General features: G+C 40.7%; 2 protein-coding genes across 5 annotated transcripts in view; one reads left to right on the top strand and one right to left on the bottom strand.

The window, feature by feature from the left end:
* LONP2 (lon peptidase 2, peroxisomal) overlaps positions 1-3,239 on the top strand; it is a 57,932-nt gene extending 54,693 nt beyond the window's left edge. For both annotated transcript variants that reach the window (XM_030026439.2, XM_030026438.2), the window contains exon 15: positions 1,680-3,239. In XM_030026439.2, coding sequence (XP_029882299.1) covers positions 1,680-1,901 — 222 coding nt within the window. In that variant the 3' untranslated portion in view covers positions 1,902-3,239. The remainder of the gene's footprint in view (positions 1-1,679) is intronic.
* A 169-nt stretch (positions 3,240-3,408) lies between these two features.
* SIAH1 (siah E3 ubiquitin protein ligase 1) lies at positions 3,409-27,330 on the bottom strand. 3 transcript variants are annotated; one of them, XM_030026444.2, is made up of 2 exons: positions 27,079-27,330; positions 3,409-8,070 (listed from the first exon to the last, which is right to left on the bottom strand). In XM_030026444.2, exon 2 carries the CDS (start codon positions 8,066-8,068, stop codon positions 7,220-7,222), a length of 849 nt encoding a protein of 282 aa, XP_029882304.1. In that variant the 5' UTR covers positions 8,069-8,070; positions 27,079-27,330; the 3' UTR covers positions 3,409-7,219. The 3 variants fall into 3 exon arrangements, with proteins under 3 accessions (XP_029882304.1, XP_029882303.1, XP_029882305.1); XM_030026443.2 differs by lacking the exon at positions 27,079-27,330 and adding an exon at positions 11,311-11,653; XM_030026445.2 differs by lacking the exon at positions 27,079-27,330 and adding an exon at positions 10,238-10,483.

Raw genomic sequence — 27,330 nt, forward strand, 5'->3', positions numbered from 1 at the left:
ATCTGTCTGCTTTGCATTTTATGTTAAAGCTAGCCTTGACACTGTTTTCAGGGAAAGCACATTAAAATGACTAGTTAGAAAGGAAACCTAGAAATCTTAAAATTCAAGATGGTTCCAAAATATGTATTGCAATTTCTAAACATGCTTCCTCAAACTATTCCTGCAGAAGTACCTCCACTTTCTTTGAAAAGTTGTTTCTTAAAGTTCTTACAGTAATTGCATATAGGTTACTCTTGAAACCATCTCTATGCGTGTACTTTAGATTCTTCTTAGATTTTGTTCCTTGTATATAGTTAGCTGAATGGTGTTGCCATAAAGCTTTTTCAAAGCATGAGGGCAAAGGGAAGTATTCAAACAGATACAGTTTTAGTTTTAAGTATCAAATGGAGCCTGGCCTAAGTGATTAAGCAGCTATGGGAGTTACCATCTCATACCAACTGATGGATAAAGGAAGGATGAAGCTAGAAAATAGTATTTTGTTCCATGCAGTAAACCAGAGATAACATAGCCAGGTGGCAGACTGGAAGGATCTCTGAAATAGCATTCTGGTGGCACTTAGACAAGATTGCCTGTTGTTCAAGGCTCTAGTGAAAAATAAACTCTGCATTAACTCTGACCTGGTGCAAGTTCGCTTAGCTTCCCAAATAAATTGCCTTTATTGCACCAGTGACCAGATTTTGCCTACCGTTTTAAGGTGGGTGCAAAAATTAGGTATCTGTAAATACTAAACCAGGTTTACCTTCTTTCTGAATGTTGTCTGGAATCTTACCATTGTTAGTAACTTAAATCATAGGAGCATGCCATTAACTGCATCTGCTGCCTGAAAGCAAGCACTGGGGTAACTAAGTATGTAGCATTGTCCCGACTAGAGTGATCACCAAGAGACTTACGGTTCACTACTACCTTGTTTTCTAGCAGCCTCAGTTTTGCCCTTTGTGCTATAACACAAGGCTTTCCTTTCCTCTAAAGCATTGTAAAATTACAAGTTTCTTCTGTAAGATGGTCTTTAAGTAGGATTAGAAAAGAGTTCAAGGGGAAGAAGCTACAGCTGTGTCTAAAAGAAAAACTAATTTAAAACCCCTCTTTACAGCTCATTACAAACTAACTCAAACAGGTGGCTTATTGAAGTGATGCCTGTTTTTCTAGCACAAAGACATCTTTGCAGTTTTGGAGCATGGGTTTGCTTTTCCGTACGTTTTCTGTTGTATAACTCAAGTAACTTATCGTGTGGCATTGCATCCTTAAGACTATTTTACCCCTAAGGCCAATACTGCCTTTATCTTGAAAATCTTCTGTGCTAATATAGGTGCAGGATTTCAGCATGCCACATGAAAAAATTGAGTTAAGAAAAATGGCCTTAAGAAGAAAATAAATCCTGAAAAGTAATAACTTTTCCACTATTGATATTCTTGTACCTGCATTCCTAGATTAATTTTTAATTTTTTGATTTTTTTTCCCTCTTGCTATTAACTGTTACAGAAAGGGTACTGTAGCTCATTAAGCATATAATGAGCTAAAACTACTGTTGCATTTTTAATTGCTTTCCTAAATGATTTGGGGGGGGGGGGGGGGGATATGATCCTTTCATTAAAATTTAACTCCTGATGTGATTTGTTAGAATAATTACTTTATTAGATGAGTGTCATGGGTTTTTTAGATATATTTCTTCTCCTTATTAGGTTGGGGGAATTAAAGACAAAGTCCTGGCAGCACACCGAGCTGGACTGAAGAGAATTATCATTCCTCGAAGAAATGAAAAAGATCTTGAAGAAATTGCAGTGAATGTACGGCAAGATTTGACTTTTGTTATGGCAAGCTGTCTAGATGAAGTTCTTAATGCAGCTTTTGATGGAGGATTTGCAGTTAAGCCCAGAGTTGAGCGTTTGAATAGTAAACTTTAAGCAGACAGGCTGAGATTACTTCTGTATCAAATTTAATAGAGATCAATAACAATCAGCTATATATGTATCAAGTATAACTATGAGCTAAACCTGATTGTTTAAATGGGGGTGTAAATGCAATCAAAATAAAAATACTACTTCTGCAGTTAACAACCTGAAACCACATTTTAGAGGCATTTGCTGCTTTCTACTATCATCAGCAAAGAATCGTGAAAAAAATACTCATTTCCTGATAGATTCAAGCATAAGAAAGCTGAAGCTGTTGTGAATTCCTTAGCTTATCTGGCATATATGTCTATAAATGTGAGCAGCTGATTACATCTTTAAAGAGGACACACCCACAAACAGGGAAGAATATGCAATTCTGTGAGCTATATTCAGAGAACACAAATTGCAGCAAATGCAGCACAGCAGGAGAGTCTAATAGATAGGGTTGTTACCAAAAAGCAAACTGATTTAGCGCAAGGGTTTACTTATTTAGAAAGTAATATTGACTATGCTAAGGAGCAGTAGCATGAGAGGAAAAATAAGGTTTCTGAAATCTAAAAAATATGCTTAAGGGATTTGAATAGAAGCAATATGGTCTAAATGAAGTAAGTAAGTCAGTCCTTTCTGCACTCGGTTCTAGTTTGTAGCAAGGTCAATGCAGATATAATTTTTCAAACCTAAATACAGGAAGCAACTCCAGAAGAACTGAAATGTACCAATTCTTGTGTAGGAAGGGAGATACCGTACTAACGTCCACATACACGCAGTTGTACTTACAGCACCAGAAGCAGGTGGAGCAAACCCCAAGACTTTATGAAAAAGCCTGGTAACATTTTGGAGGGACAAAGTACATGTGCTTCATTCTTACCTGATATAAATCAACTTGATTCTGGGATGCCTACGTTCGGAGTTTAGCCTATAAAAATTAAATCCATTTAAACAATGCCAAGAAAATGCTGGATCATTAAACTGCATTAGGTGCTGCAATACTGTGAGTAATTTAGAAGTTTAAACTTACATAAGATCCTTGACTTTCACTGTTTTATAGTAGGGTTGACTATAAGAGAAAACCCGGTATGTTACACTCTCTTCTTGCTCATTAATTCTGAAACAAACTCAGGTGTGCTTATGAAATGCAAATTGTAGCAGTGACAAAAGCCTATTATAGAAGCAGCCTATAAATCAAACGTAATAGTTTGTTTTGCTTTCATTGCCATAGATTGAAAGCTGATTTACCTGGAACATAATAGCACTGATAGTAATAAAATTCCCTGGGTATTTCTGCATCTGATGTACAAAAGATTTTACAACTCTCACAGAAGACTTCATCTAATAAAATGGTAAAAATAACCCCCCCTTTTGTTTCACTATTTTAAGAATTCTACTCTTAGTCATTCCCTAGCCAAGTTCCAAGGGTAAGAAGCAACGAACACAGAGTCTCAGAATACTTTCTGCCTTACAAAACACTTGAACGCAAAAAGTGCAAAGAAACTAGACAATCAGTAAAACACCAGAAAGGTACAGTAACTAATGTGCTGCTTTGCCTTTAATCAAAACCAGTAGGGGGGAAAAAAATTCTTTACCAAACTTAATGCAGATCAAATAACAATCCTGCACTACTTTGCACTAGTGAGAAAACAGACATGCATGGAATTCCAGTGCAGTCTGTTTATACACGTAGAAAAAACCTGAATTTTTTGGAAAGAAAGAGGGCAAGTACTGTAAAAAAAAAAAGTTTCCACAGCAATTTCACTACAGAACAGGAAGTTGCCCCCAAGAAAAGTTAAGCAATGACTTTCTGTCTGCCACAGCGCTCCAATTTGTAAGTCTTGTCCACATTGGACTTTATCTGAAAGGTGAGGGTTTTAATGCCACTCTGAAGATATTAATGGGCATTTACTTACAGCTGTTCATGTTCCTGCTTGCAGAGCTGACTTGTTATGTTACTTTGTTGAGATTATTTAAATAAAACTTAAGCATTACCCATTATAGCGGATAGTATAGACACACTTTAGTGCCTTTTCTTTTACTTTCACTGAACACTGTCGAGAAGAATAACAATCTGTGCAGCAGTAAGCCAGAACAGTAAAGACCTTTTAAAGTAATTTCAATACACTAGGGATTACTCTGCTCTGCAAGTGACAGTTAAATGGACCTGATATTAAACATGTGTCCCTCAGAATATACTGTAAGATAGCTAAAGCTTATCAAAGGTAAAAAGAAAGCAGTGATGGCTCCTTTCCTCTAGCCACACTATAAATTGTTACAGATAATAACTATCCCACTAGTGCAATTCATGCTTTAATCATAGCAGCTTTGAAAAGATACTGGATAATACAACAGTAGAGGCAGCAATACAAAACAGTTCACCTGCTTTAATTTTAAAGCACTACTGCGAACAAGAACTAGCAAAATATGTCAAAACAGAACCCAAATATTAACATCCACATTTGGCAAACATTTTCCTTTTAAGGCTTGGTTTTTTTTAAAGGGCAATGAAAAACAATGGAGGTAGTGCTAGTAGACAAATGCGAGATCTACTGCATTTCACTTCATCCGTTAAAGACAAATTTGAATACTCTTTCCCAATACAGCAAAGTAAAATAGTACTAAAATAAATAGCTAATGTTAAGATAATGCCAGACTTCAATACACCATTTATTTTAGATAAGGTAGTAAACTGTACAGATGTCTAGAGTGTAGCTGACTTACCGGATCCTCAAACTCTTTAGAGGAGAGCCACTGAATTAGGCTTCTAATACTTTTGAGGATCTGAACCTAAGTACAATCTGTTTAATCATTCCATCCGATGATGAACATCAAATGTTTTACATGGATTTTTTTTTCCCCACACCAAATGGAGTAATACTAGTTTACATCACAGTAAGTCAGCGTACATTAGTTATGCTATAGCATTTGTCATCTGTAAAACATGAAAAAAACTGTCTGACCATACCACTCAACTTCTAAAGCTCACTACAAATGCAATTTTTGAAGTCCCCTTCAAAAGTACAGTTGTGATCTTCAGCCCATTCTAGCCTAACTAAAATCACTGCAGCTCAGTGCCACAAGGTTTGAAGATTCACAGTTCTTTTGGGCACACAACACAAGTTGAACCATTCCAAGTACAAGCAGCCGCAGAGAACGGTCTTGCACAACCCATGTGCTAATGCAGCCCTGTTACTCCCTAAGCCTAAGTCTCAGACTGCAGAGGGTTCTTACAGGCTTTCAGCTAGAGTTTCTTCACACAACTGGAGAGCTGAAAATCAGATAACCTTGGCAGGCAAACTTCAGTCCAAGCCAGCCAGTCACGAGTGAGCAAGTGAGATGGTGAGTCAGTGTATTCCTCTAAAAATATCTGAAGTATTTAGCCAAGTTTCTGTCAAAGACCAGAAGACAAACCTGAGGTAAATGCAGACAAGCTTAATTAGGTGAGAATAATTACTGAATTTAGAAGACTGCAAACAATTGGTTGTGTATTCGTAAGGAAAAAAAAGCTAGATCGCAGGATTTTTTGAAGCTTTTATCTACTGTCACAAGGTACCAATACATGTTTTAAATGATATCTGTGCACAGTTTGAACAGCCTAAATACCAAAGTTTAAGGAGTGAAACTTTGACTACATGAAGTCAACTATTTCTGTAGTATTTTATTAATCCAGCCTGATGGATTTTATGTTCCTTACCTGTAGAACTACTTACCTCATCATGCACCAAAATAATAAGAACAAGAGTTGTCTTAATAGATCAACTTCTGATTAAGAAAGTTAAGACAGTGCACAGTAAATAAACTGTATTTTAATGTGTTACAAAAGTAGTTAATAGCCAGACTACGTCCCCAAACAGATGTCCACTACTACTCAGTTTGACAAAGATTCCTTTCAAATAGCTTGAGATGAAACAGCTTTTCACCTTACTCTTTTTTCTGTCTCTATGTCTATGTTTTATAACACAAGTACCATATACATTCGTGGTTAAATTTTTCACATACAGGCAGTCTGCATAAAGCCCAATATCCTTCAAAAGCCTTTATGGCTGGTGAATCACACCTGTAAGAGATTATTTGCATTGTCATGTGTATCATGTCACTAAAATATACAAAAATCAGTTCAAGACAGTTACTTTAGTAACAACCAAAAGACAAGACGACAAGAAACTAAGCAAGAGTATCAATGTGTCAAACTTTGAGCTAAAGCAAAAAACAAAAAGTGGGTTTTTTTTAATTGCCAGGTATTCTTTTAATGACAAATATAAAAAGACTGAAAACATCTCATTCTGACTGCCTTTTTTTTAAAAAAAAAACAAAAAACAAATGGTCTGGTTTTATCATTACAAATACTGTGTAAGACAATACCTTCTTTGTACTGCAAAACCAACAAATACATAGATGCAATCAAGTTTCTAAGCATCTCTAAATTTGAAACGTGAATTTTTTATTTTTTTTTTTAATTCGGAAAATTCTCAATAATTGTTCATTTTTGTTAGAAGATAACTCAAAGTACAACAACATCTAGACCTGTTTTTAAAGGAGCTTTCTTTCCTGATACATCTTTGAACATAAGTACTCCTTTCGAGTTCAGTACATTCACAAAATAGCTCAATTAAGAACAGTATCACCAATGAATTGACTACTGGAAAGAGACAAAATTTACCAAACATACAGAAATATAAGTTTTACCATAGCAATTATGCATATCAAAAGATGACACCTGTAATTAATTTTAAAAAGATACAAAAAAGAGAAAAACCTGAATTACAGAAAAGAAAGTCATATTTATTTAATGAAAAACTAGAAGTTAATAAAAATTAGCAAATACACAAAAAATATACACAAACAGCAGCAATACTATGTAGTGACTTACAAAGGGGGGGGGGGGGGGGGGGGACAGGGGCGCAGGGCAGGGGGAGGGAGGGAAGCAGCGGCCAGAGACCAACTCTGCTCAACATGGCTTGTCAGTCAAAGGGGGGAGGAAAAAAACACAAACAAAAACACGAAACAGTATCCTTTTCAACAGTACAATCAATCTACAAACAAGTTTTTAGAATTATTTTACAACATTTCCTGTAGAATCAATTCTTAATACAAAAGATGCCCGTTTTGGGTGTATATATATTTTCAGTGGTTTACTGTTGACTTATTTTAAATATATTAGTGTTACTACATGCAACTGCTTCCTGTAATTTAACAGCCTTTCCTCTTATTTACCTTCATATATGCCTACCCTCCATCTACCAAACAATTTGTCTGACAGTCAAAGATGGTTACCCTAGTTTCTGCTAAATTAAATGCAACGGTTTTAAACACTGGCCTGAAGAGGTTTGATTGCCATTTCAACACATGGATATAGTTACATTGATGCCTAAATTGCCATTTTCTGCAAAGAGCTGTGCAATGCTGGTGTCAAAGACTAGACAGTCACTATTCATAATGGCTGTTGCAATTCCCTCATGAATAGATCGAGGAGTTGCTTCCCAAGTCAATCGCCGCCTATGACCATTTAACTCAAGTCGATAAGCAAAGTTTTCTGCTTGCTTGCGTGTTCCTATCAGCTGTACAATTGCAAAGAACTGCTGGTGACCATCATATTTTTCCTGTTTCTCCAATACTAACATGAAATGAAAGCCAAAACAAGACTGCATCATAACCCAGTCAACAGCACCAGGAAGATTAATGTCTGTAGCAAGGAACACTATATCTTCTCCCTGAAGTGTTGTAATTGACTTATGTTGATGCATCAGATGTGGCATTACAGCATCCAGAGAACCTTGCCATTTACATGAAGCACCAGGACATGGACAGGAATAAGGCCTAAACTCACACAACTCCTCATGGTCTGCTTTTTCTGTGTGTGGCAAAGTTATCTCACATCCAGAAGAGGCATATTTACATGGGAATAGTACAGAATTGGCAACTTTCTCCATAGCCAGGTTACGAATGGAGCCCAGCGGGCCTCGGCAAGTTGGACAGCACGTAAGTTTGGGGCGACAGTTGCTACAAACAAGATGGCCACTCTGACACTGAAGAATTGGTGGCAGCACATAGTCAAAACACACAGGACACTCAAAGAGACTAGCCAAGTCATTATTGGAAGCTGTAGTGCCAGTCAGTGCAGGCACCCTCTGTGATGGCGTACACTTTGAAGTACCTGTAGGTAGTGCTGTAGCAGTCTGACGGCTCATTTCTGTAACAGAAGAGAGAAAAAAGAATGAGTATCTAAACACATTTTATTTTCCTCTGCAGACAGTATTTCTTGATTTACAAAGAAGCTTCAAAAGAAAATAGATACAAATGAAAGCCAAAAAACCATGTAAGGCAAACTGTGGCTATGTTACATGTAGAGTATCAGTTGTGCTGCATACAATACAGACACTCGTATGACATGCAAATTTAACAAGTGAAGAAGTTCTGCTAATTATTCTGAAGTGGAATTTACCTACTGGAAGCTGCAAAGACTGTAGCTAGTAAAGACATGCTAAAAAACCGTAGCTGTAAAGACATGCTGAAAATGAAACTGAAATCTTCAAAGTTTGTTGTTCTTGTTTTCGTTTTTTTAATACCGCATTTACGAAACACTCCACCCAGATCACTTTTGTGTAACAACTAGGAGCACTATGGAACAATTCTAAGGCTGAATTTTAACTTGCTGCCTATGTAGTGAGATGAGAAACCAGCCATTTTTAATGAAAAAATTAACTTCTGGATATGACCTTCTCAGTAACCACAGTTACTATATATTTTAAAAAAAAAAAACCCTGAAAAACAGTAGCAAGGAAAAACATAGCTAAGGAGATTACTACACTGCTTTTTTCCCAGGATAGGACAGTGACTGACTCTTCATTTTCATTACTCTGTTACTAAGGCCCATACCTTGTTAAGCACATCCATTGCTTCAGCTTCCTGAACTAAACCATTTGTGAAGATATCAGGAAAGAAAACCAAAGCAATTATTTATTGAATTTCCCAAATAAGACAAGAAATTCAAAAGATTAAATTTGAGAATTAATTGTAACATATGAAGTACTCAAACATTTCCAGTAACTTGAAAAGGCACTGTTGATGAAGTTTTACATTCAGTGGAGTTTACACTGAAGTTCTATTCTTTCAAATGGCCCAGATAAAAGTTAACAGCAGTCTGACCAAACAGCTTGCTCAAGCATTCAACAGATGCAGTAAATGTGCCATATTGCTTAACATGTTATGGATGCTACACTTCTTCCTGCACCCCCTAACTCTCCTCCTTGTACAAAAGGAATTACTAGTCCTACCAGAAAAAATAAACATTCCATTTTGAAAAAATTAACCTTACCTTCGTAGGTTAAGGAAAGTTAAGTAAAATGCTATTCAAAATTGGCTTCCATTACACACTGAAATTCTCAACCACCTTAAGTATTTCTCTGCAAGTACACCAGCTCTGTATCTGTCACGTATGTATAAAGCTCTCAAAATAAACCTCATCTTTAATCTCCTTGCTATCTGACATGGGAATATTAGGCAATAGGCAAGCTTCCCATATTTAGCATCATTTCACCCACAAACTTACTCATACTTGGACTAGATACCTCAAAGCAACATAGTGTGCATGCTTTTGCAAGACATGCACTGTTCAGGGCAAGAAATGAAGGAACTAAGAGAGATTCCAACATGCAAAATAATTTATCCCTTGACATTCAAAAAGTAATCATAAGTAAGGAACTCCAAATTCTTCTACAGAAGCCCTTCTCCCCAGTCCAGAGCTAGAAAAACATGAGTGTCTAAGACTCGGTATTCATTCACTGATTTTGTAAGTCTCGCATGCCCAGTAACAGCATCATCTCGCCCCTCCAAAGTCTCCTCCTTCATCTCAGGCTTGTTGGACTAGAAATAATCCAGTTCCCATCTTCAGAAAAAAACCCATACAAGTGGTTTTCGATGCTGGGCCTTAACTGATACCATAGAGATATGACAGGAACGGTTTTATCTTTTGGCCTTATTTTCCTACTGTAAGGCATTCCAGCTTGAATGAAAAGTTTAAGATATCTGTGACAAATCAAATACGTGTTCTGGGGAAGTGATGCCACAGCAGCTTATTGTGAGGGGATTCAAATGATAAGGCCTTTGTGACAACTGAGCACTGCTGCTATTTTTCCCCAGCATCCATAGGTGGGAGGCTCATGATGGCACACTGCAGTTCTACGCTCTAGAACAAATTATACACAGAGAATAACTGTACACAGAACAAATTCTGATCACGCTATTCGCTTGGAAAGAGCTTAGAAATCACATGCGTGTTCATATGTAAAATTCTAAAAGTGTTTCCCTTCCAATATTGTAAACACACACATTTCAGAAAAGTGTGTGCTTCGTCCTACCTGAACCTATACGTCCTGATCCAGGGATCCCCAGTAACCCACAGATAAGGCTGGTGAAAGCCACTGCGTTAGACCAGTTCCCTAGGCAGTCTGACGAGCTCAGTGAGCTCTGGTTGCTTTAATTACACCTCTCGGAGCCCATTCAACAGTTAAATTAAGCAACCTACAAACTCTGCAAAAAGACCTTATGCACAGATGTACTTCCCAGTTAAGCTTTCTAAGCTATGGAAGTACTAGAGCAAAGAACCGTATAGCCCCTATTATATCACCGTTTCTGTATGTGACCAGCCTTCACACACACCTTCCGCAACCGAGGACCATCCAAATAAGCAGGGAATGAAAATGAGCAGGAATCTGTGAACCAGACCACTGAGATTAGCACGCAAGGAAGAAACTGGATAAAGCTATAAACTGTAATTTACCAAGCCTAAACCTGCCCAAAGCCTGCATTTTCAGCACTCTTGTTAACACAAAGACGGAAAAGTCAGAGGAGTTCGTTTTTCATAGCTATCTTAAAAACTACAAGTTAATCACAAGTAAAAGTGTTAACAGTGTAATACATTTAACCCACCAAACTGTCAAAATCATACAAACCCAGTAAAAGCAACTACAGAACTGGAAATAAAGTTTCAAGATTTTTTTTTAATTACAAAAACTTTACTACAGGTAAAAAGCCCTATAGGCAGTGTTTGCTATTATGTTACCTTTGCACACACTGGGAGTAAGTCTCTAAGCAACAGTGACAAACGTAAGGTACACTAGGTGTCATTTTCCAAAGTGTTAGTTCCTACAACACAAATTATTCAAAAGGCTGTACAAATTTGAAAAAGTTTAACCAACCAAGAGTGAAAAGGGAAAACCGTATTTAAAGATTTCCTAGTTCCAGGTCAAGAAAACCTCTGTCCTTGATGACATCAGAACGCACGGTCCTGTTGACGAACCTATTCTCACCACCGTTCTGGGAAAGGGTGAAATACACACGCCGTCACGATCTCCCGAGGGACGCGACCTCGCAGCTCCTACAAAACCGGCTTAACATACTTCCAGAAGGCGATTTAAAAGTCACTCACTACCTTTCCCCTTGCTGGTTTTACTTCCCGGCAAGCACGCACACAAGGCTCCCTTCCACGACTGGCGAAAGCTGGAGGCAGGTCTCCCCGTCATAGGGAGCGAAGGAGCTCATGGCGTTTCCGCGCCGAAGAGAGGGGCTCTTCGGGGCAGCGGCCCCTCCCGGGCGCGGGGCGGCCGGGGGGCGCAGGCCGGGCGCTGCCCCCGCGATCCCCGGCGGGAGCCCGCGCCGCTCCGCGCGTTGTCGTTACCGCTTCGGGTCCGACCCCCCCCCATTTACAGCCGCGCCCGCTCCGCATCCACCGGCTACGTCCACGCCCCGGCCCGGCGCCCCAAAATGGTTCCCCAAACCTCCCCCGCCGCGCCGGGCCGGGCCGGGCCGGGCCGGGCCGTGCTGGCTCCTCCCCGCCGGCGCTGCCCCGCGCCCGGCTGCCGGCCAGCGGCGGAGGCGGCGCGGCGCGAAGCGGCCGAGCCGTTGGCTGCCGCGGCCCGGGCCCCGCTCCCGGCCGGGCGCAAGCCCCGCCCGGGGGCCGCGGGGGCGCGCAGGGGAGGGCGCGGCGGCCCCGCTGGGGCGCGGCCATCCGCGCCGGAGCGGGGGGCCCGGCGGCGGAACCGGGCACCGCTCCCTGCCGACCGACAGCGCCTCTGCCCCGCGAGAGCCGCCCCGCAGAGCGCGTTCCGGCCTCGAGCCACCGCACCGCCTCCGCCCCTCCTCGCACGGCGGGACGGGCGCTCGCCCGTCCGTCCGCCCAGCTCCCCTGGCGTGCCACCGCAAAGCCGTGCCAGCGACAGCGGTAGGTGCTTTACACGTGTCACAACCTGGGCTTTTTCATGGGCTTACGGACTGACGGAGCTGATCATCTTCCCTAAGCAGCTGTTTTTAAAAGCTACAGACCCCATTCAAAACTCTTCCAACACATGGATTTCACTTCCTCTTCCTGCCGTTTCGAGGGTACTGCTCAAATTAGCGTTTTCCGCTGCGGACCTGTAAGGTACCCGTTCCAACAGGCGTCTTCTCCGTTCGTATAACGATTATTCAATTAAGGAGAAGCATAATAATCTCATCGAAAAGACAAGACACCAACAGATTCGGAACAATGTGGCACATTCGAATATCCACATGGACTATTAAAAAACTTAGAGCAGTTTAAGGATAAAGGAAATTAGTTGGAAACTAAGCCAACACGCTTGCATGATGCACACGCTGGGCTCGGAAAAGCTTAGGCTTTATGGAATACAGATCTGATGATGGTAAGTACATGGAAGTACAAGGTTCAGCGGAGGCAACAGAAGAACACACTGCAATAAATTGTTCTGGTCGCGTAAGAAGTAAGACTACAGTACCTGAGTAAAGAAAATTATCTTTAAAAATGCTTTCCTACTACTTGAAATGCAAGTCCTGTTCAAGGAAGACTCTGGAAGCTTTTATCAGCACTGTAACATGTGCAAATAACACCCACTTACTATTAACAAAAACTACTAACTTGATACAAGGCACGCTTCAGCTTTACCCCCAAATGTGCAATATACAACATCCCCTCCCCACCAGTTAAGAGTCAAGCAAGTTTCCAAGCAAAATGGAGAAGCTGAAGAAAACCAGCACAGAAATAAATGGCTTTTGAGAAACTAAGAGCGTGTTCTGAAGTGTCTGAAACGTGCCCTAGGCTTTCTCTCCTGCAGCAAACCAGCTGTCCCCAAAACAAAACCACGAGCCCTTTGACACATTAGCTAATGCTGTACGCTCTTTCCTACGCTGCGATATAATGTACAATGCCTGAAGAGAGAAAGCCTTTGAAACCCCAGATGGGTAAAAAAAATTACAGCGAGAATGGGAAGACGCAATCAATTCACTGTTTAAAAAGCTCAGCTGAGGTGCAGACATAAGGAAAGCAGTTTCAAGAGAAGTTCAAATAGATGAAGTACCCCACATGCCACGGAATTAACAACAGTATATAGGAATAGATTTATACCCTTTCGGCTTCTCATCTTTCAAAGGTGTTAGCTTCAGACACCATTCTAGAAATCACATCTCCTGCCTTTCACTAAAATATGGGACATCTTTGACAAATTCAAGTTAACACCATCCACTTCTCCGAAATCTTCACTCGTATCAAATAGATTAGACTTGGGTTTAACATTTGAATTTGCTTTTGAGAGGGTAACTGAATATTAGTTTTGGAAAAAAACCACAAAACTTCTGTATAGTCACCTTAGTGGCTGGAAGGGGAAAAAAAAATCTCATATAATGCTAAAGAGTGATGCAAGGACAGAAAAAAATGCCTTATCACAAATGTATATATGTGATGCAATAAAATCTTCCTTCAATCACATTTCAGAACTAACTGAATTCAGAGACTTCCATTCAAAATGTATTCTTAATGCACTACAGCCATCAACAAAGTAATACAAAACCTTTCAACTTTTTCAACTGTACAATCATATTGAAAATGAGACTTTTTAAAAAACAGTACCCTGTTACAGAGCACTGGGAATGAGAACATTTCATGACAGTGTTCGAAGTTGTGAAAAACACTGACAGGCTACTTTTTTCAAGATGCGATATAAGCCAAAGAATGTCAAAGCCCAAAAGCTAAATGAACTGTTGAAAATACTCATTAAACAGGTGTAAATAAGAACTTAAAAGAAGACAGAAAGATTAGCCAATATCATCAGATATTTGTACAATTCAATTTTGATAACTTCTATAAAATATTATAAACAGTATTTTGTAAAATATTATAAACAAGAAATTGAAAATATTAAAGAGTCACCAATATGTCTTTGGCGGCAGAAGGGACGGTTTCGTGAATGCAGCAGAAAAAAAGAAGTGTGTGTGTATTCAGAAACGGGGCGGGGGGGGGGGGGGGGCGTGTCTACACCCATATACAAGTATACACCAAGTACCTAATGCCATGCCCAAGAAACTGGAAGTGGTACTGACACAGAAGTCCCAAGTGAATATTATCTTGAGAATGAAGGTAATTAAAAAGCACACTTTGTTCCAATTAAAAAGGGGCACCAGTGTATTTTAAGTAGGGAACTTTCTCGCAATTTTTAAAGTAGCATTAGGTTAATTTTGTATTAAAAATTCTTAGGATATCGTGTTTTGGTACCACAGCTGCTCAGTTATGAGAAGTCTTAAACTGCTGAGGACAAGATGTATAGCATTACGGAAAAGCCAGCTTTTCAACTACGTGTACTTACTATTTCAGAAAATAACTTTCCAAGGAATCTACTTTTCCTCTGTCCCCTCTTGCACTCATAATCATCAACGTACAGCAAAACAGAAGGGAAAAAGGTTTTAGCAGGCTCTAATGAAAATACTGCATACTGCCCTCACCACCACCAAAACCACACTTCAGCAATCAAACATATATAACATTGTGTTATGCACAAGTGTCTCAGAGAACAGCTTGTGAATATTTTTCTTAAATTCTTTTTAATTTCTATTTAAATTTTAGAAGACATTTTAGGGCCCAAGGTTCTTCCATTTTGAAGTCTATCAATATATCTCTCACAGCTCTTGGGAGATGTTATAGATCACAAAAGCCTAGCATGGTTAATATCAAGTGCATGCCTGCTCCGGCAAATCTGACAACATTGGACACAGGAATGTACATCCCTGCTCTGTAGGTACACAGCCTCTGTACCTACTGGCCTACTTCAAAACTTTTAGAAGACAGTTCATGACATAAATTTTTAATCAACTATGTAACACAATTTAGTCTGTATACACTCTGGTTTTGATTCATGAATTATGAATTTTTTTCAACCCTTCCAGACACTGTTTTCTTTAGTGCCCTTAACTATATGCTACTCATTATTTCAGACACCTCAGGGCTTCTCTTTTCCTGCATAATAACCAAAAGCCAAAGCAATCCAATATAACAGAGTATTATAAAACAAGACAAAAACATTTTACAAAAATAAGGCAAGTCTCACGATTTCCTTTTCCAAAATGTCATCTGACCGGTTCATCTCCTCTTCATACAAAATTACAACAATTTCCACTACCTTGTAGAGACCCAGCCTGCCTGAAATCGCAGGTAGTTTTTTTCTTGCACCTCAAGACACTCCCCTCCCAATCCCTCTTTCCAATCATCAGGAAAGGAAGTCCCAGTGGATTTATATAATCATGGAATCAGTCATCCTCTTCGTGGCTACCTCTGCAGTGAACCACCAGACCTTAATGCTCTGTGTTTCTGATGCTATCATATATGTTCTCTTGCACACAATATCATCACCAATTGAGTCATTGCTAGTGGGCAATCCAGATCTTCTCCAAATTCAATGCATACTATGTGGCAGATGCAGATACAAAGAGCATATGTAAACACAAACAATATTATTATGCCCATCAAATTATAGTGACCTGTTTCTAATCCAATACAAAAACTTGAGCCTTGGCTAGTGCTGTTTGACTTCTGCTTCATCACTATCATTAAATATTTCTCCTGCCTATCTATGCCAGAATATTAAACATCAACACAGGATGTGTTTTATTCTAGCTACCAAAGATTTTCTTTCCAACAACTTTATAATGTAAAATTAAGAAGGAACAGTGTCCTATAGAAAATATAGAACAACCACATAAAAATCATATTAGCAAGCAACCACTACCATGATTATAGCATTCATTTTTAAATGCAACAAAGAACTTGAATTCTAAAAAAGTAAATAACCTGTACTCTAGCCAACTGGAATTTTCCATATTCTAGAGAATCAAGATCCAAGTTAGCATGGAATATCGGAGACTATACTGCTATGATACTCCAGTCTTGCAAAGAAAGACAAGCTGAGGAACAAAGTTCAGAGAAAAAAACAACTAACCGATAAAACCCCAAATTTCATTCTAGAATGAAAACTAGAAATGTCTGATCAATAGCAAAAACACGAGTTTGGACCACTCACTCTGTACTATATAAATCAGAGAACATCCCAGCTTTCACATGTCTTACAATTATATGTAGGCATTAAGTAAGACAGATGGGTTTCTTGTGTACATTGAGACCATCAACAAATTATAAAGCAAAATAGGATGCTTATCTCCCCCATCCTTTGAGCTTGAAAGTACAGAAAGCAGGACAGAAAGCAAAAGCTAGGGGAACTATAAAGGAAATTCCTGAAAATTCAAGCTATACTAAAAACAATTTATCAAATGCCACTGCTAGAAAAAGAAAATGGAGCAATACATTAAATAAACTGGTATAAGCAACAATAGCAAAAATTATTGATATGAGGTAATCTATTGTAATAAAAGAAAGTTAAGCTGCAACCTAGCTAGTGAAACAACCTTTTCTGTTATATATAGTTAAACAAAAATACAGAGAAAAAGAATCATTCTTTAAATACAAATCAAAACCAAATACCTGCATTAAAAAATCATGGACCACTTCCAAACTGGACTTTACCTTATTTTTCCTTTTTAAAAACAATCAAATAACTTATCTTGCTGACACTGCCAAACACTACAGAGGTGTGAAGATGGTGATACAGAAATACTGCTCAAATACTCTTGCAGTGTACCTGAAGTGGTGCTCGGTGACAAAAGCCTTCTCTTTTCTCTGTTTGCTAGCTCTGTATCCTCAATGCCAGTATCAGTAGTCAGTCAATGGCCAGAGCCTTCCTTGACATAGGACACCTGAACCTACAGAATGATAAACTATGGTATGAACTCTAAAACACAGCAGCTGTCCCGCACTAGCCTTCTCAGATACCAAACTGAACGTGCCTTTCTGCAGCCTGCCATAGTTTGAGCACAGTAAAGCTAACTGAGATAAAGCAGAAGTACAGGTTTCAAAATAAAGATGGCAGAAACCACAGAATCTAACAAAATAAAGAAAAACTTCATATGAAAATACAGACAACTCTATGCAAACAATAAACAGGGAAAACAGTTATTTTATTTTTTAGTAATATCTAGTTTCCTTTCACTGTGTACAGAGCACACTGAACTGAGCTGCATCAGATTCATCTTCCAACAATAATTCAGCCCAGTAATTTCTATGAACACAGGTAGACAGTTTCCTCTTAAAAAGTTCCAGACATAGCATGTTGCAATAAAAAGTAAGGCAGGCATACAGGAGGATCAGCTACAAAGTGAATTAGTAACAGCACCAGAAAAAAAAAGCAAGTTATTTTTCATGCTGTAACATATACTACCATTCAGAAGTATCTAAAGCGGGAAGCACTTAATTCTGTTCTACAAGATATCATAGATGGGCTCTGTATATAATTACACTCTATTAGTTTAAAAAAAAAAAGGGGGGGGGAACCCCCCTCTGTAAATGTTAACAGCAAATCCTACCGAGTGTGACAATTTGGGGGCTGTGTTTCTTTCCTCAGTCTGATTTTGCAAAAACTATATTCTTCACTGCATACTGTAATTGCCACACAATATTGCATCACCATTCCTGTGCCGGTGGCAGACACAGGGAAGAGGGTGTGGCATGGAAGTGCCTACCTTAATTCAGTAAGGCTAAGCTAAAAGAAATACCTGTACTTTGATGTGTCTTCATATACCAAGTCTTTCTGCGATAACTATTCCAATTCAAATTGAAGACCTATTTTATGCTCAATATTTTTCCTGCATAACTAAATAGTACTAGGGAGCAGACCATCAAAATAACCAGACCTGATCAACAGGGACCTGGCCTATAAAGGAGACTGATCACAACATTCAAAGCCGCTCTGTAGGAGGAGTCAGGACAGGATTACGTACGTTGACAATTTTTATAAAGATCTCTCCACCTCATGCATTGCCTAGGTTCATACACATTTCCATCTCAAATAATATATTATTCTTGTGATCCTTAATTTGTTCTGTATTCCTGTGTACGGTCCTGATGACAGCGGAGCCCTGTGAAAAATGGCACTCCGACCTGTGGAGGGCAAACACGTAGGGGAGGGCTTGGAGAACTGAGATACTGATTCCAGAGTACAGATCTTGGTGCCCCAAGGTATGTCAAACATGAAATCTATACATAAGTACATCCAGCATCACAGAGCAAAGAGTAGTGACACTCGAAGCCTAACTTTTAACTTGTCAGAAATTACTAATTTTTCAGAACTTCTAGTACTAATCTACGCTGAATCTCTAGTCATTTTGAGGGAGAGTTTTTCAAGGGGCTTTTTTGTTGTGTTGCTTTTTTTTTAATCCAGATATTTAATCTTCAGAAGCAAGAATGCTTAGAAGAATGTCAGATAAGATAATGTCTTTATCACACAAACACACAACACAAAGACAGTAAAACGCAGAACATTTCAACTGTAAAGGATCAAGTCCATATTTTTTAAATGGAAATTTCTGCATTCTGGAAGTAAGATTTTCTTACTATGGATACTTAATGCAAAAGGAAAGCTATGAAAATCTAAGATGGGACCCAAGTTTTTGTATTTGGTGATATACTGCAAGTAGAAAATAAAGAGCACTGAAATTATTTACGTTGTAACAAATATAAGACCTTAGTAAAAGGAGTGCAAAAACACCGTGGCATTTTCACACTTCTGATGGTTCCAAACTTTTCAGTACTTCATTTCTTTAAACTCCCATCTTCTATGTCTTGTGTTTCTACCACCCATTCTTTGATGTACGTGTGCCTCCATTAAAAGCAATACGGTTTACTTAAGTGACTTAAGTTTTCCCGCTCATCAGTTCTGAATCAACTGTTTCTGCAGTATCATTGCACAAGGATTCAACTGCCACCATTAAAAATCTTTTTTTAAATCGTTATTACAATGTTACTCAAATTCTCAAACTTGGCTACTGACAAATCTACCATGGTCACACTCCTGCACAGAGCTACAGCTCTACTGCTTTTCATGAAAACATCAGTTTTTAGAATGTGGCTTTATCTCACAAATAAGAGCACTCTTCCCACAAGTATTATCAACCTTAGGCATATCAAACAGAAATGGGTCGAACTGCTGACTCCACAGACCACCATGTTACATGAAAAGATTGAGCATTCCTTGAAACCTTAAAAAAAAAAAAAAAAAAAGGACTAGAGCAGTAGTCTGTGGCATGGGAGAACTGGGTTTAGTTCCTGCTCTGTCACAAGTTTCTGAGTCACCACAGGAAAGTACTTCCCTGCCTTTTACAGGTTTTAAAATACCCTAAGTAGCTGCGAGTCTCAGACATTAATGCAAAAGGGAATGAATTAACTTGATAAGGATATTAAATTAACTCTGTAGACCCTATTCAAATTTACTTCAGGTTAGTAATAACTAAATAGCATTATACACTAAAGGACACTATGTTAAATTATTTAACATCTCAGTTTTTACAGCCAGCGATAGTCAAACTTCAATCACTGTTCACTTTCCAACTCCTGCTCACATATGGATAACTGCCCTCTGTTCATTCCAGTATTTTGTACATCAGAGACAAATTAGGGAGACATTGGCAACACCCTTCTCACTAATTCTATTGTACCTAATCTGAAGGCCTCCTTCTAAGACATCAACTCCATATTGACATTTTATGGAAAGCAAATAAAGTAACCGTTCTTTAGAGGGATCCTTGTACCACTAAAAAAATTCCCTCAGCTTTCTTTGTGAAGATCCTGCTACCCAGCTTTTGAAGGAAGTGATTCAAATTCAGCAGAAAAAGAGCTCTCAGGCAAGATAATTATATGTTCTTTTATTGCCATTAAATTCTGATCAGGTATATCTCAAATGCTAAGTAAAATGCACCCACTATTTCACTTATTTGTATTGCTTGGGAAATGCTTCATATCGGAAGCCAGGCCTGAGTCTGCATCAGAAAATAAAACACAAGATATTATAAATGGTTTGGAAATGACAGGAGTAGATGTATCTTTCTGCTACTTCATGCTCTCTTTATCAGCACTTTCTAAATTCAACACCTATCACTATGTCCTTCTCCGCAAAATACTGTCCTCTCTTCTGTTATGTAGTTAAATCAAAACTTGAGTCTATGTTGCAGTGCTGAATCTCAAACATCAAATCCTAACAATGACTCACTATCTAGAGAGTAACTGTAAACTTCAGTACTTTTCAGTCTTTTTCTTTTACAGGAGTGTTACAAAAATGTATTAGGTTGGAAGAGCAAGGATTCAAAAATCAGGAAATAAAAAAATTAAAGTTTCACAGGCAACCCTACGTCTACTTCCTCATATGCATATTAAGGAACAGCCTTCATGAAATAATCTTTTTCCCCACACTAAACTCCTTTAGTAGTTGAGCACCTGTAGATCCACGGAAGATTTATGATTGTACAAGGAACAACAACTTTGCCTTAAAAGGAACACCTGATTTTAAAAATAAAGCTGTTTAGGGCAGCAGCTGGTTTTAGTATGCATAAAAGTGCTCTTAAAATCACTGCTTTACAGGCGCTGTTTTAGAATAATGTCCGTCTCAACTTGTATTATGGAACGCATACTTTTTATTTGTAAAATTTCCTTTCTAATGATTATACTTGACCTAGCACAAAGCCAGACTAAAATTTTGTAGTACACCATCAACATCTGCCAGCCAAATTATTCCCCAGTCACACCTGTGCAACCAGTCTTCAAATTACACCCTTAGCATACTTGCATAATCACACAGATATCAGCCATGCAGAGATGAACCCTGCACAAATTAACTCTCAACTGCGTTGACACCTTCATGCACAAAAAAGGGGAAAAAATTCTGTGAATGAAAGTCATTTTGTGACTCTAATGATTTTTATATATATATAAAATACATATATATGTGCATATATATTTCAAAATAAACAGTCATTCAGAAATCAGATTAGTTGAGCAGAGCATTTTCACAGCTTTTACAGGACAACTGCACATGCACATAAGAAGGATGAAAGGAACAAGACTTAAGGCTCATACGTAGGCAAAAGTGAACAAGTTTACATGAATTTAAAAACTAGCTTTAGTTAAACATGCAAAGTTTATCTTGTGCACCTTAGAGTGGGGTTATATATGTGTCAACACACAAACGCATATCAAAGCACGTTTCAAACATGATTTCCAAAACAATATTAGGTAATTTAAGAAGATTAAAATATCTGATCATAAGACTGTAGCAAATTCTGAGTCCTGTCTGGTCAAAAAAATGACAGGAGGTAGCGAGGTTTCAAAAAATTTGAGGACAGGATTAAGGTCTTGGTTCTAAGCTGATACACAGAGTTATAGTCATTGTCTTTCAAAAAGAACGTAGCAACATTACATGTTTTAAAGGTTCTTACATATTTTAATAGCACTTTTAAGAACTGCTCAGTTACAGTATTTCTTAAGAGCTTTCAGATACCATTACAAACAACTGAAGAAAATGGTTCATCTATAGCACAAAGAACAATCCACCAGATACAGGCTCCACTACTCCAGGTATGCACACACAGTATGTCAGAGTGCAATTCCACCATTTCTACAACAAAACAAAAAGCAAACTGCCACCAAAATGAATGGTTGTGCTGCCTGCCTTTTACCCATTAGTTTTCTCTCCCTTTAAGGTAACGTATTCAGCAAGATCAGTCTTGCACAACTACAAGAGTGCTTACACTGGCACACCAGGAAGACACCAAAAACAAGTTGGCAACGGAAGGCGAGACCATTCTTTCTTAGCTGTAAGCCTGCACTTACACTGATCCCGAGCACATCCACAATGACAGAGGATGACATCTCTTGCAGCAGCACTGGCTCCTACATTACCATGCAGCAAGCTACTCTGGGAAATGAACCAGATAATAGTTACCCATTCCTCACGTGATTTGTTTTCAGCTAAACTTGGGACTAAAACTGGCCCATTTCACATTCACATTGGTGACAGCAACACTGCAAGTTATCACTGGCAGCCTGAACAGAAACTGTCTTCAGCTACTGCAGAACCGTACCCTGGATGTGCCACAGCTTGTGCAGTGCTGCATCTTGTATTATTTCTTCTTCCCTAACACCGATGTGTTAAGAGCAACTAACCACATATTTTAGAAATAATGCTAACTGACTTTTAGAAAAACCATGGGAAAAACTAACTTCTAAAACCCCCTTCAAACTAGTAGCTACATCACATTTCAGCATAAAGCAACATGTACTAAGACTTACAAAACAGAACTTAGAAACCTCATATTTCAGTTGTCATCCCCTTGGAAAATACAGAAGACATAGAACCTTCCCTCATGAAAGATCTGTAACACAGAGTAAACAGAAACAACAAAGATAAGCCTTTTAAGACACCTACAGTTCTAAGCTAGACACCAGCTCTAGCAATTTTTACGTAAAGGAATTTATTTTCAAGCTTCCCCTCCTCTAATTTAACGCTAAATCGTTTTAAAATACTCCTACTCCAGTTAAAACCTTCTCAACCTTTTGACAATCTGTACAATAGCAAAATTTAACATACAATTTTCCTTCATATATAGTTTTCCTTTGACATATTTCATTTGAACATGTATTTGAAAATAACTCTTAAAAAGTATGGCATTCTAAATGCTCCTCCTTGACAGCATTCAAAAAACCAAACACAAACACTGAAAAACCACTGTGGTCTTTCATCAAAGATTAAATGCATTTTTGCTCCGTTTAGTACCATATGCAAGAACTGTAGGAAAGAACTCTAAAACATTAACTTAAAGACTTCATGCCACACAAACCAAAGTTCAAAGAACTGCTGTTTCACTTTAAAGGAGCTGATGACTAATTCTTTAAGCAGCAGAAGTTATCACTACACTCTCCTTGTTTTTCTTCATGTCTCAGCAAGGTCATCAATTGTTACAAGAGAAGATAAAAACCTGTTTCTAGATAAGGCAAACAAAAAAGGAAATGGTCAACAACAACTCTCTGTAGATGAATTTGCTGCTCTTTTTACATCAATTTCCCTGTAGGAATATATCCACAGTAATTTTTTTAGAATGCATTTCCAGATACAAAATGACAAATACAGTCTTCACCATTCAAATAGTATTTTACTTCCCCACTGAAAACACAGCCAACCTCAGCTTCCGTATTCGGCTTCTACAAAGAGAAACAAGTCAAAATCAGAAGTGCACCATTTGGTTAACTGTAATTATCTAGCACTTTATCTGATTAAAGTACTGTGGAATTAGTAACCAAATCTCTCATTATTCCTGTGATAACACAAAGAATCACCATTTTATAGACTAACTCAAACAGGCATATATTTAAAATAGTTGTCCTGGGCATTACAGAAACATAGTCTGGATTAGAAACAGAAAATATATATATATATGAAGTGTGGCATAAAAGTTAAGAGTATTGATGGGGCATTAACTCTAGTTTTTGTCGTCTTTCTTTACCTAGTATAGTTAACAGCTGAACACACTATAGCATGATATAAAAAAACCGCAAGTCAATGACTTCGGAAGATTTTTGTTACATGCAATTAAGTGCTAATAGGAAAAACTCAGGTAAACCTGCAGTAACATCTCACAGTAACACCACAGTATTTACGCATCTCTCTCCACTTCTAGTCCATGATTTGATACTGTACACAGAAGACATACACCAAAATTGCATTTTTATCATGACATTGTACCTTTAAGACACAAACAGTACATACACTTTGAAAAGGAGTAAATTGCTTACAATAAATTTTCTCATTAACAAAACAAAACATTTTATTAAGATAACAGCATGTTTCTATCTGTCCTGTATTTTTGTTAAGAATCAAAAAGGTATCTCTTACTATTCTTTTTTAATCACAACTAGTTTGCACTTTTCTCAGTGATGATTTTCCCTCAAAAACCAAAGCAACAAAAAAGAAAAAAAATCCAGTAAAAATGATCTCCTGCATCTACGATGTTCATGACATTTAAGACTGTAAACTTCAGAGAAGAGATCCTAAGCTTTGGGCCCTAAGTGATGGGTGACATGAACTAGAGCTTGCCAGCATCCTTACTTCACTGCTACTGTTCTCTGCAGCAGGTAGCACTTAATAGTACCAACCAGGGATTCAGGTAACTACAGTCAGCAGCTGGAAACACAGTTTTCACTTTGGCTTTCTGCAGACTGGGTACATGCATCACAACTGCAGAACTGAGTTCCTTATATGTGTCCAGAATTTCAGATACCATTGATTTACCTTGACTATTCTGGTTCAGCTTACCCCCTGAAAATGAGACAACCATTAAAGCAAAACATACACTGATAATCTATTCGGCAAAACTCAGTCCAACTTCTAAAGCTGACAGTTACAAGACTACAAACGCTATCACAAGCAGAAATATAAAGCAAAGCGCTTCTAACTTAAGAACATCGTGTTTCTCATAGGAGCTGCATGTTCCAGAATGTTTCACGTGAAGACCAGAGTTCATAAAACTGTCCTACTTGATTTCTTTGAGTTTTCAGACCAAAAAGAGTTGCTTCTTACATGAACATGCTCATGCTCCCCCCTCTTCCGCATGAGAGGCAGGTATCTCTGACATACGAGCAGTAGCTCTTTCTCGATTCACACTAAGCAGACAGCAGCAACTATAGTCAAACCTAAATATGTAAAGTACTTGTGTTATTTAAAATATTTACTTTCCTTAGTTCACACCTACTTAGCTGGAGCCACTGAATTTCTGAGCTAACTCCTCTAGTACAGTGTAATTAGACTACAGCATTAAAACCTTACCGACAGAAACGATAGATTAATGGGCAAGACACTTCGTCATGACATGCACTTTCAGGACCAAAATGATCATCATTTCATCAGTTTCAGAATTCCTGGGTCACAACAGATTCCTAAAAAATGTACCACTGGTGGATGACTTATCCTTGTGCTTTCCTGTATAATTTTTCACTGCTGTGAAAAGTGCTAAAGCTATTTAAGAACATTAGTTTCCACCGAAGCGAATGCAATTATCATTTCCAGCGCTCAATTTTTACATCAATGTTGCAGCGTAGAACAAATGATAAAAGTAGAACTAATTGATTTATTCTTTAGGTATACTCCCCAATGTTATTTTCCACAACAGACGACTAGTCCAGAGATCCAAGTTTTATCCTAAAAGCCTCTGTATTAATCCACCTGTATTCCAATACCTCAAATCTTCTTGAAGACCAGCTTGAATAACTCAGGGTCAAGAAGAGTCCCTTCCATTTTTCCTCCCCCTCTGGAATGCAGCGCGCTAGCCTCAGAGTTTAGAAGGGAGATAAACAGACAACTGAAACTGCCCCACGTGTGGAATACCCCATGTCCTTCATGACCTAGTCCAATTAGCTGTGAGCTTCCTAACATCCATTCATCTGCCACGTTAAACAAATTAAGTCACTTTATCTATTTATTTAGCATATGAGTAAACTGCTTATTACAGAGGAAAGGTAGTATCCACCCAGACTGGCTGAAATAGAGACTGACGAGGGAATATTGGAGAAATACTCTATGCTTACAGTTACAAATGAAACGTGAGCTTACAGCAAGTGTGCCACCAGTTCACCACTGGAAAAGAAACTTGGTTCTTCTCCTGAAGAAATACTTAAGAACGCTTTGCCTTTCCCTACAAACCCTATTGTTTCCTGCCGTTTGAAAACCGTGGAGAAGGGGAAAGAACGACGGTCTCCAGGCTTCTAATTCCGCAGGGGTACCCGCGGGATGAGCCGGAATCTCCCCCGCTCTGCGCTCCCACCGGATCGCAGACGAGGGAGACACCAGCCTCCCCAGGAAACGTCACAGAGGGGCACCCAGCGGCCCATTTACTCCGGCAACCTGTTTCCCGCGGCGGCTGGGCCCGCCGGGGCGCACGCGGAGAGGGGCGCCGCTGGGGGCCCGGAGCAGCAGGCCACCCCCGCCTCCCCCCACCGCCGCGGCCCAGCTGACCTTCGCCGCGCCGGCAGCCGGCGCCGGGCCCCGCTCCGCTCCCGCGAGCACAAAGCGCACCGCGCGGCGCGGCCGAGGCCGAGCCCACAAAGGGGCAGCCCCTCGGCCGAGGCGGCGCAGGCCCACGCGCGGCGGGCCCTCCGCAGCGGCCGGGCCGGGCCGCCGCCTCGGCCTCAGCCTGGCGCACAATAGCCCGGCAGAAGGGCTCGGAGGCGGCCGCCGCCGCGGGGCCGCTTCCCTCCTCCTTCCCTCGGGACCCGCAGGCCCGGCCGGGGAGGAGACGGGCCCGCCGCGCCTCGCTCCCTCGGGCCAGGCTGCCGCGGCCCCCGTCGCGAGGCCCGGCCGCCAGCAGGAAACCGGACGCCCAGGCTGCGCTTAGGCCGCGGCGGGGCCTCGTCCCGGACTACTCCTCTGCGGCCGCCGCGGCCGCGCCGGGGCCTGCCGCGGCGCCGGCGAGCCCCGCGCAGTGCCTGGCGGTAGGCCCCGCCTGCAAGCCTCTCTCTCCCCTCCTAGTCCACTCGCCTCCCTCCTCGACGCTCTCACCCTTTGTTCGCTGGTTTCTGCTACCCCTCTTTCTTCCCTTTCTCCCCTTCTCTTTCGCTTCTTTTCGCTGCTTCTCCTCTCTCTCCTCTCCTCTCCCTCGCGCGACCGCCCGAACCGACCGCGCGCTCCCTCCCTCTCGCTGCCGGCCGAGGAGACACCGCCACGGGGGCGCGCCAGCTGCGGCGGAGCTCTCCTGCCTGCCAGGCGCGCTCCCGAGGCGGGCGGGCGGCAGCGCGCGGCCGCCAGCGCCCCCGCGCACGCGCACCCGGCAGCGGCGCGCGGGGCCGAGCTGCCCCGCTCCCGGCGCGGCGCGGCGCGGGCCGGCGGCTCTGGGGAACAAAGGCCGCGCCGCTCCGCGGGCAGCCCGCGCGGCCGGCGCCCGGCTGCCGGTGGCCCTGGGGCCCCCGCCATGCTTTCAGCCGCTCCCCGGGTCCGGGGGCAGGCCGTCTGCTTACCTGCGCTGCCGCCGAGCCCCCGCCAGGGTCGCCCGGCTCCCCCGCGGCCCCGAGAGCGCGCGAGCCCGGGGCGGCGCCGCGTCCTGGGGCAGGGAAGAGGCCGCAGGCCCGGCCTTCGCCCGCCTGCGCCCGGCGCGTCGTGGCGGCCCCGGCCCCTTCCAGGTCAGCGGGAGCGGTCCTGCGGTGAAAGCGAGCGTTTTGGCACACCAGCATTTGCGGGACCAGGGCCTCAGAGGCCCGAGTGGGGTCCGT

This window comes from Aquila chrysaetos, chromosome 9 (genome assembly GCF_900496995.4).
Source record: "Aquila chrysaetos chrysaetos chromosome 9, bAquChr1.4, whole genome shotgun sequence".
NCBI lineage: Eukaryota > Metazoa > Chordata > Aves > Accipitriformes > Accipitridae > Aquila > Aquila chrysaetos.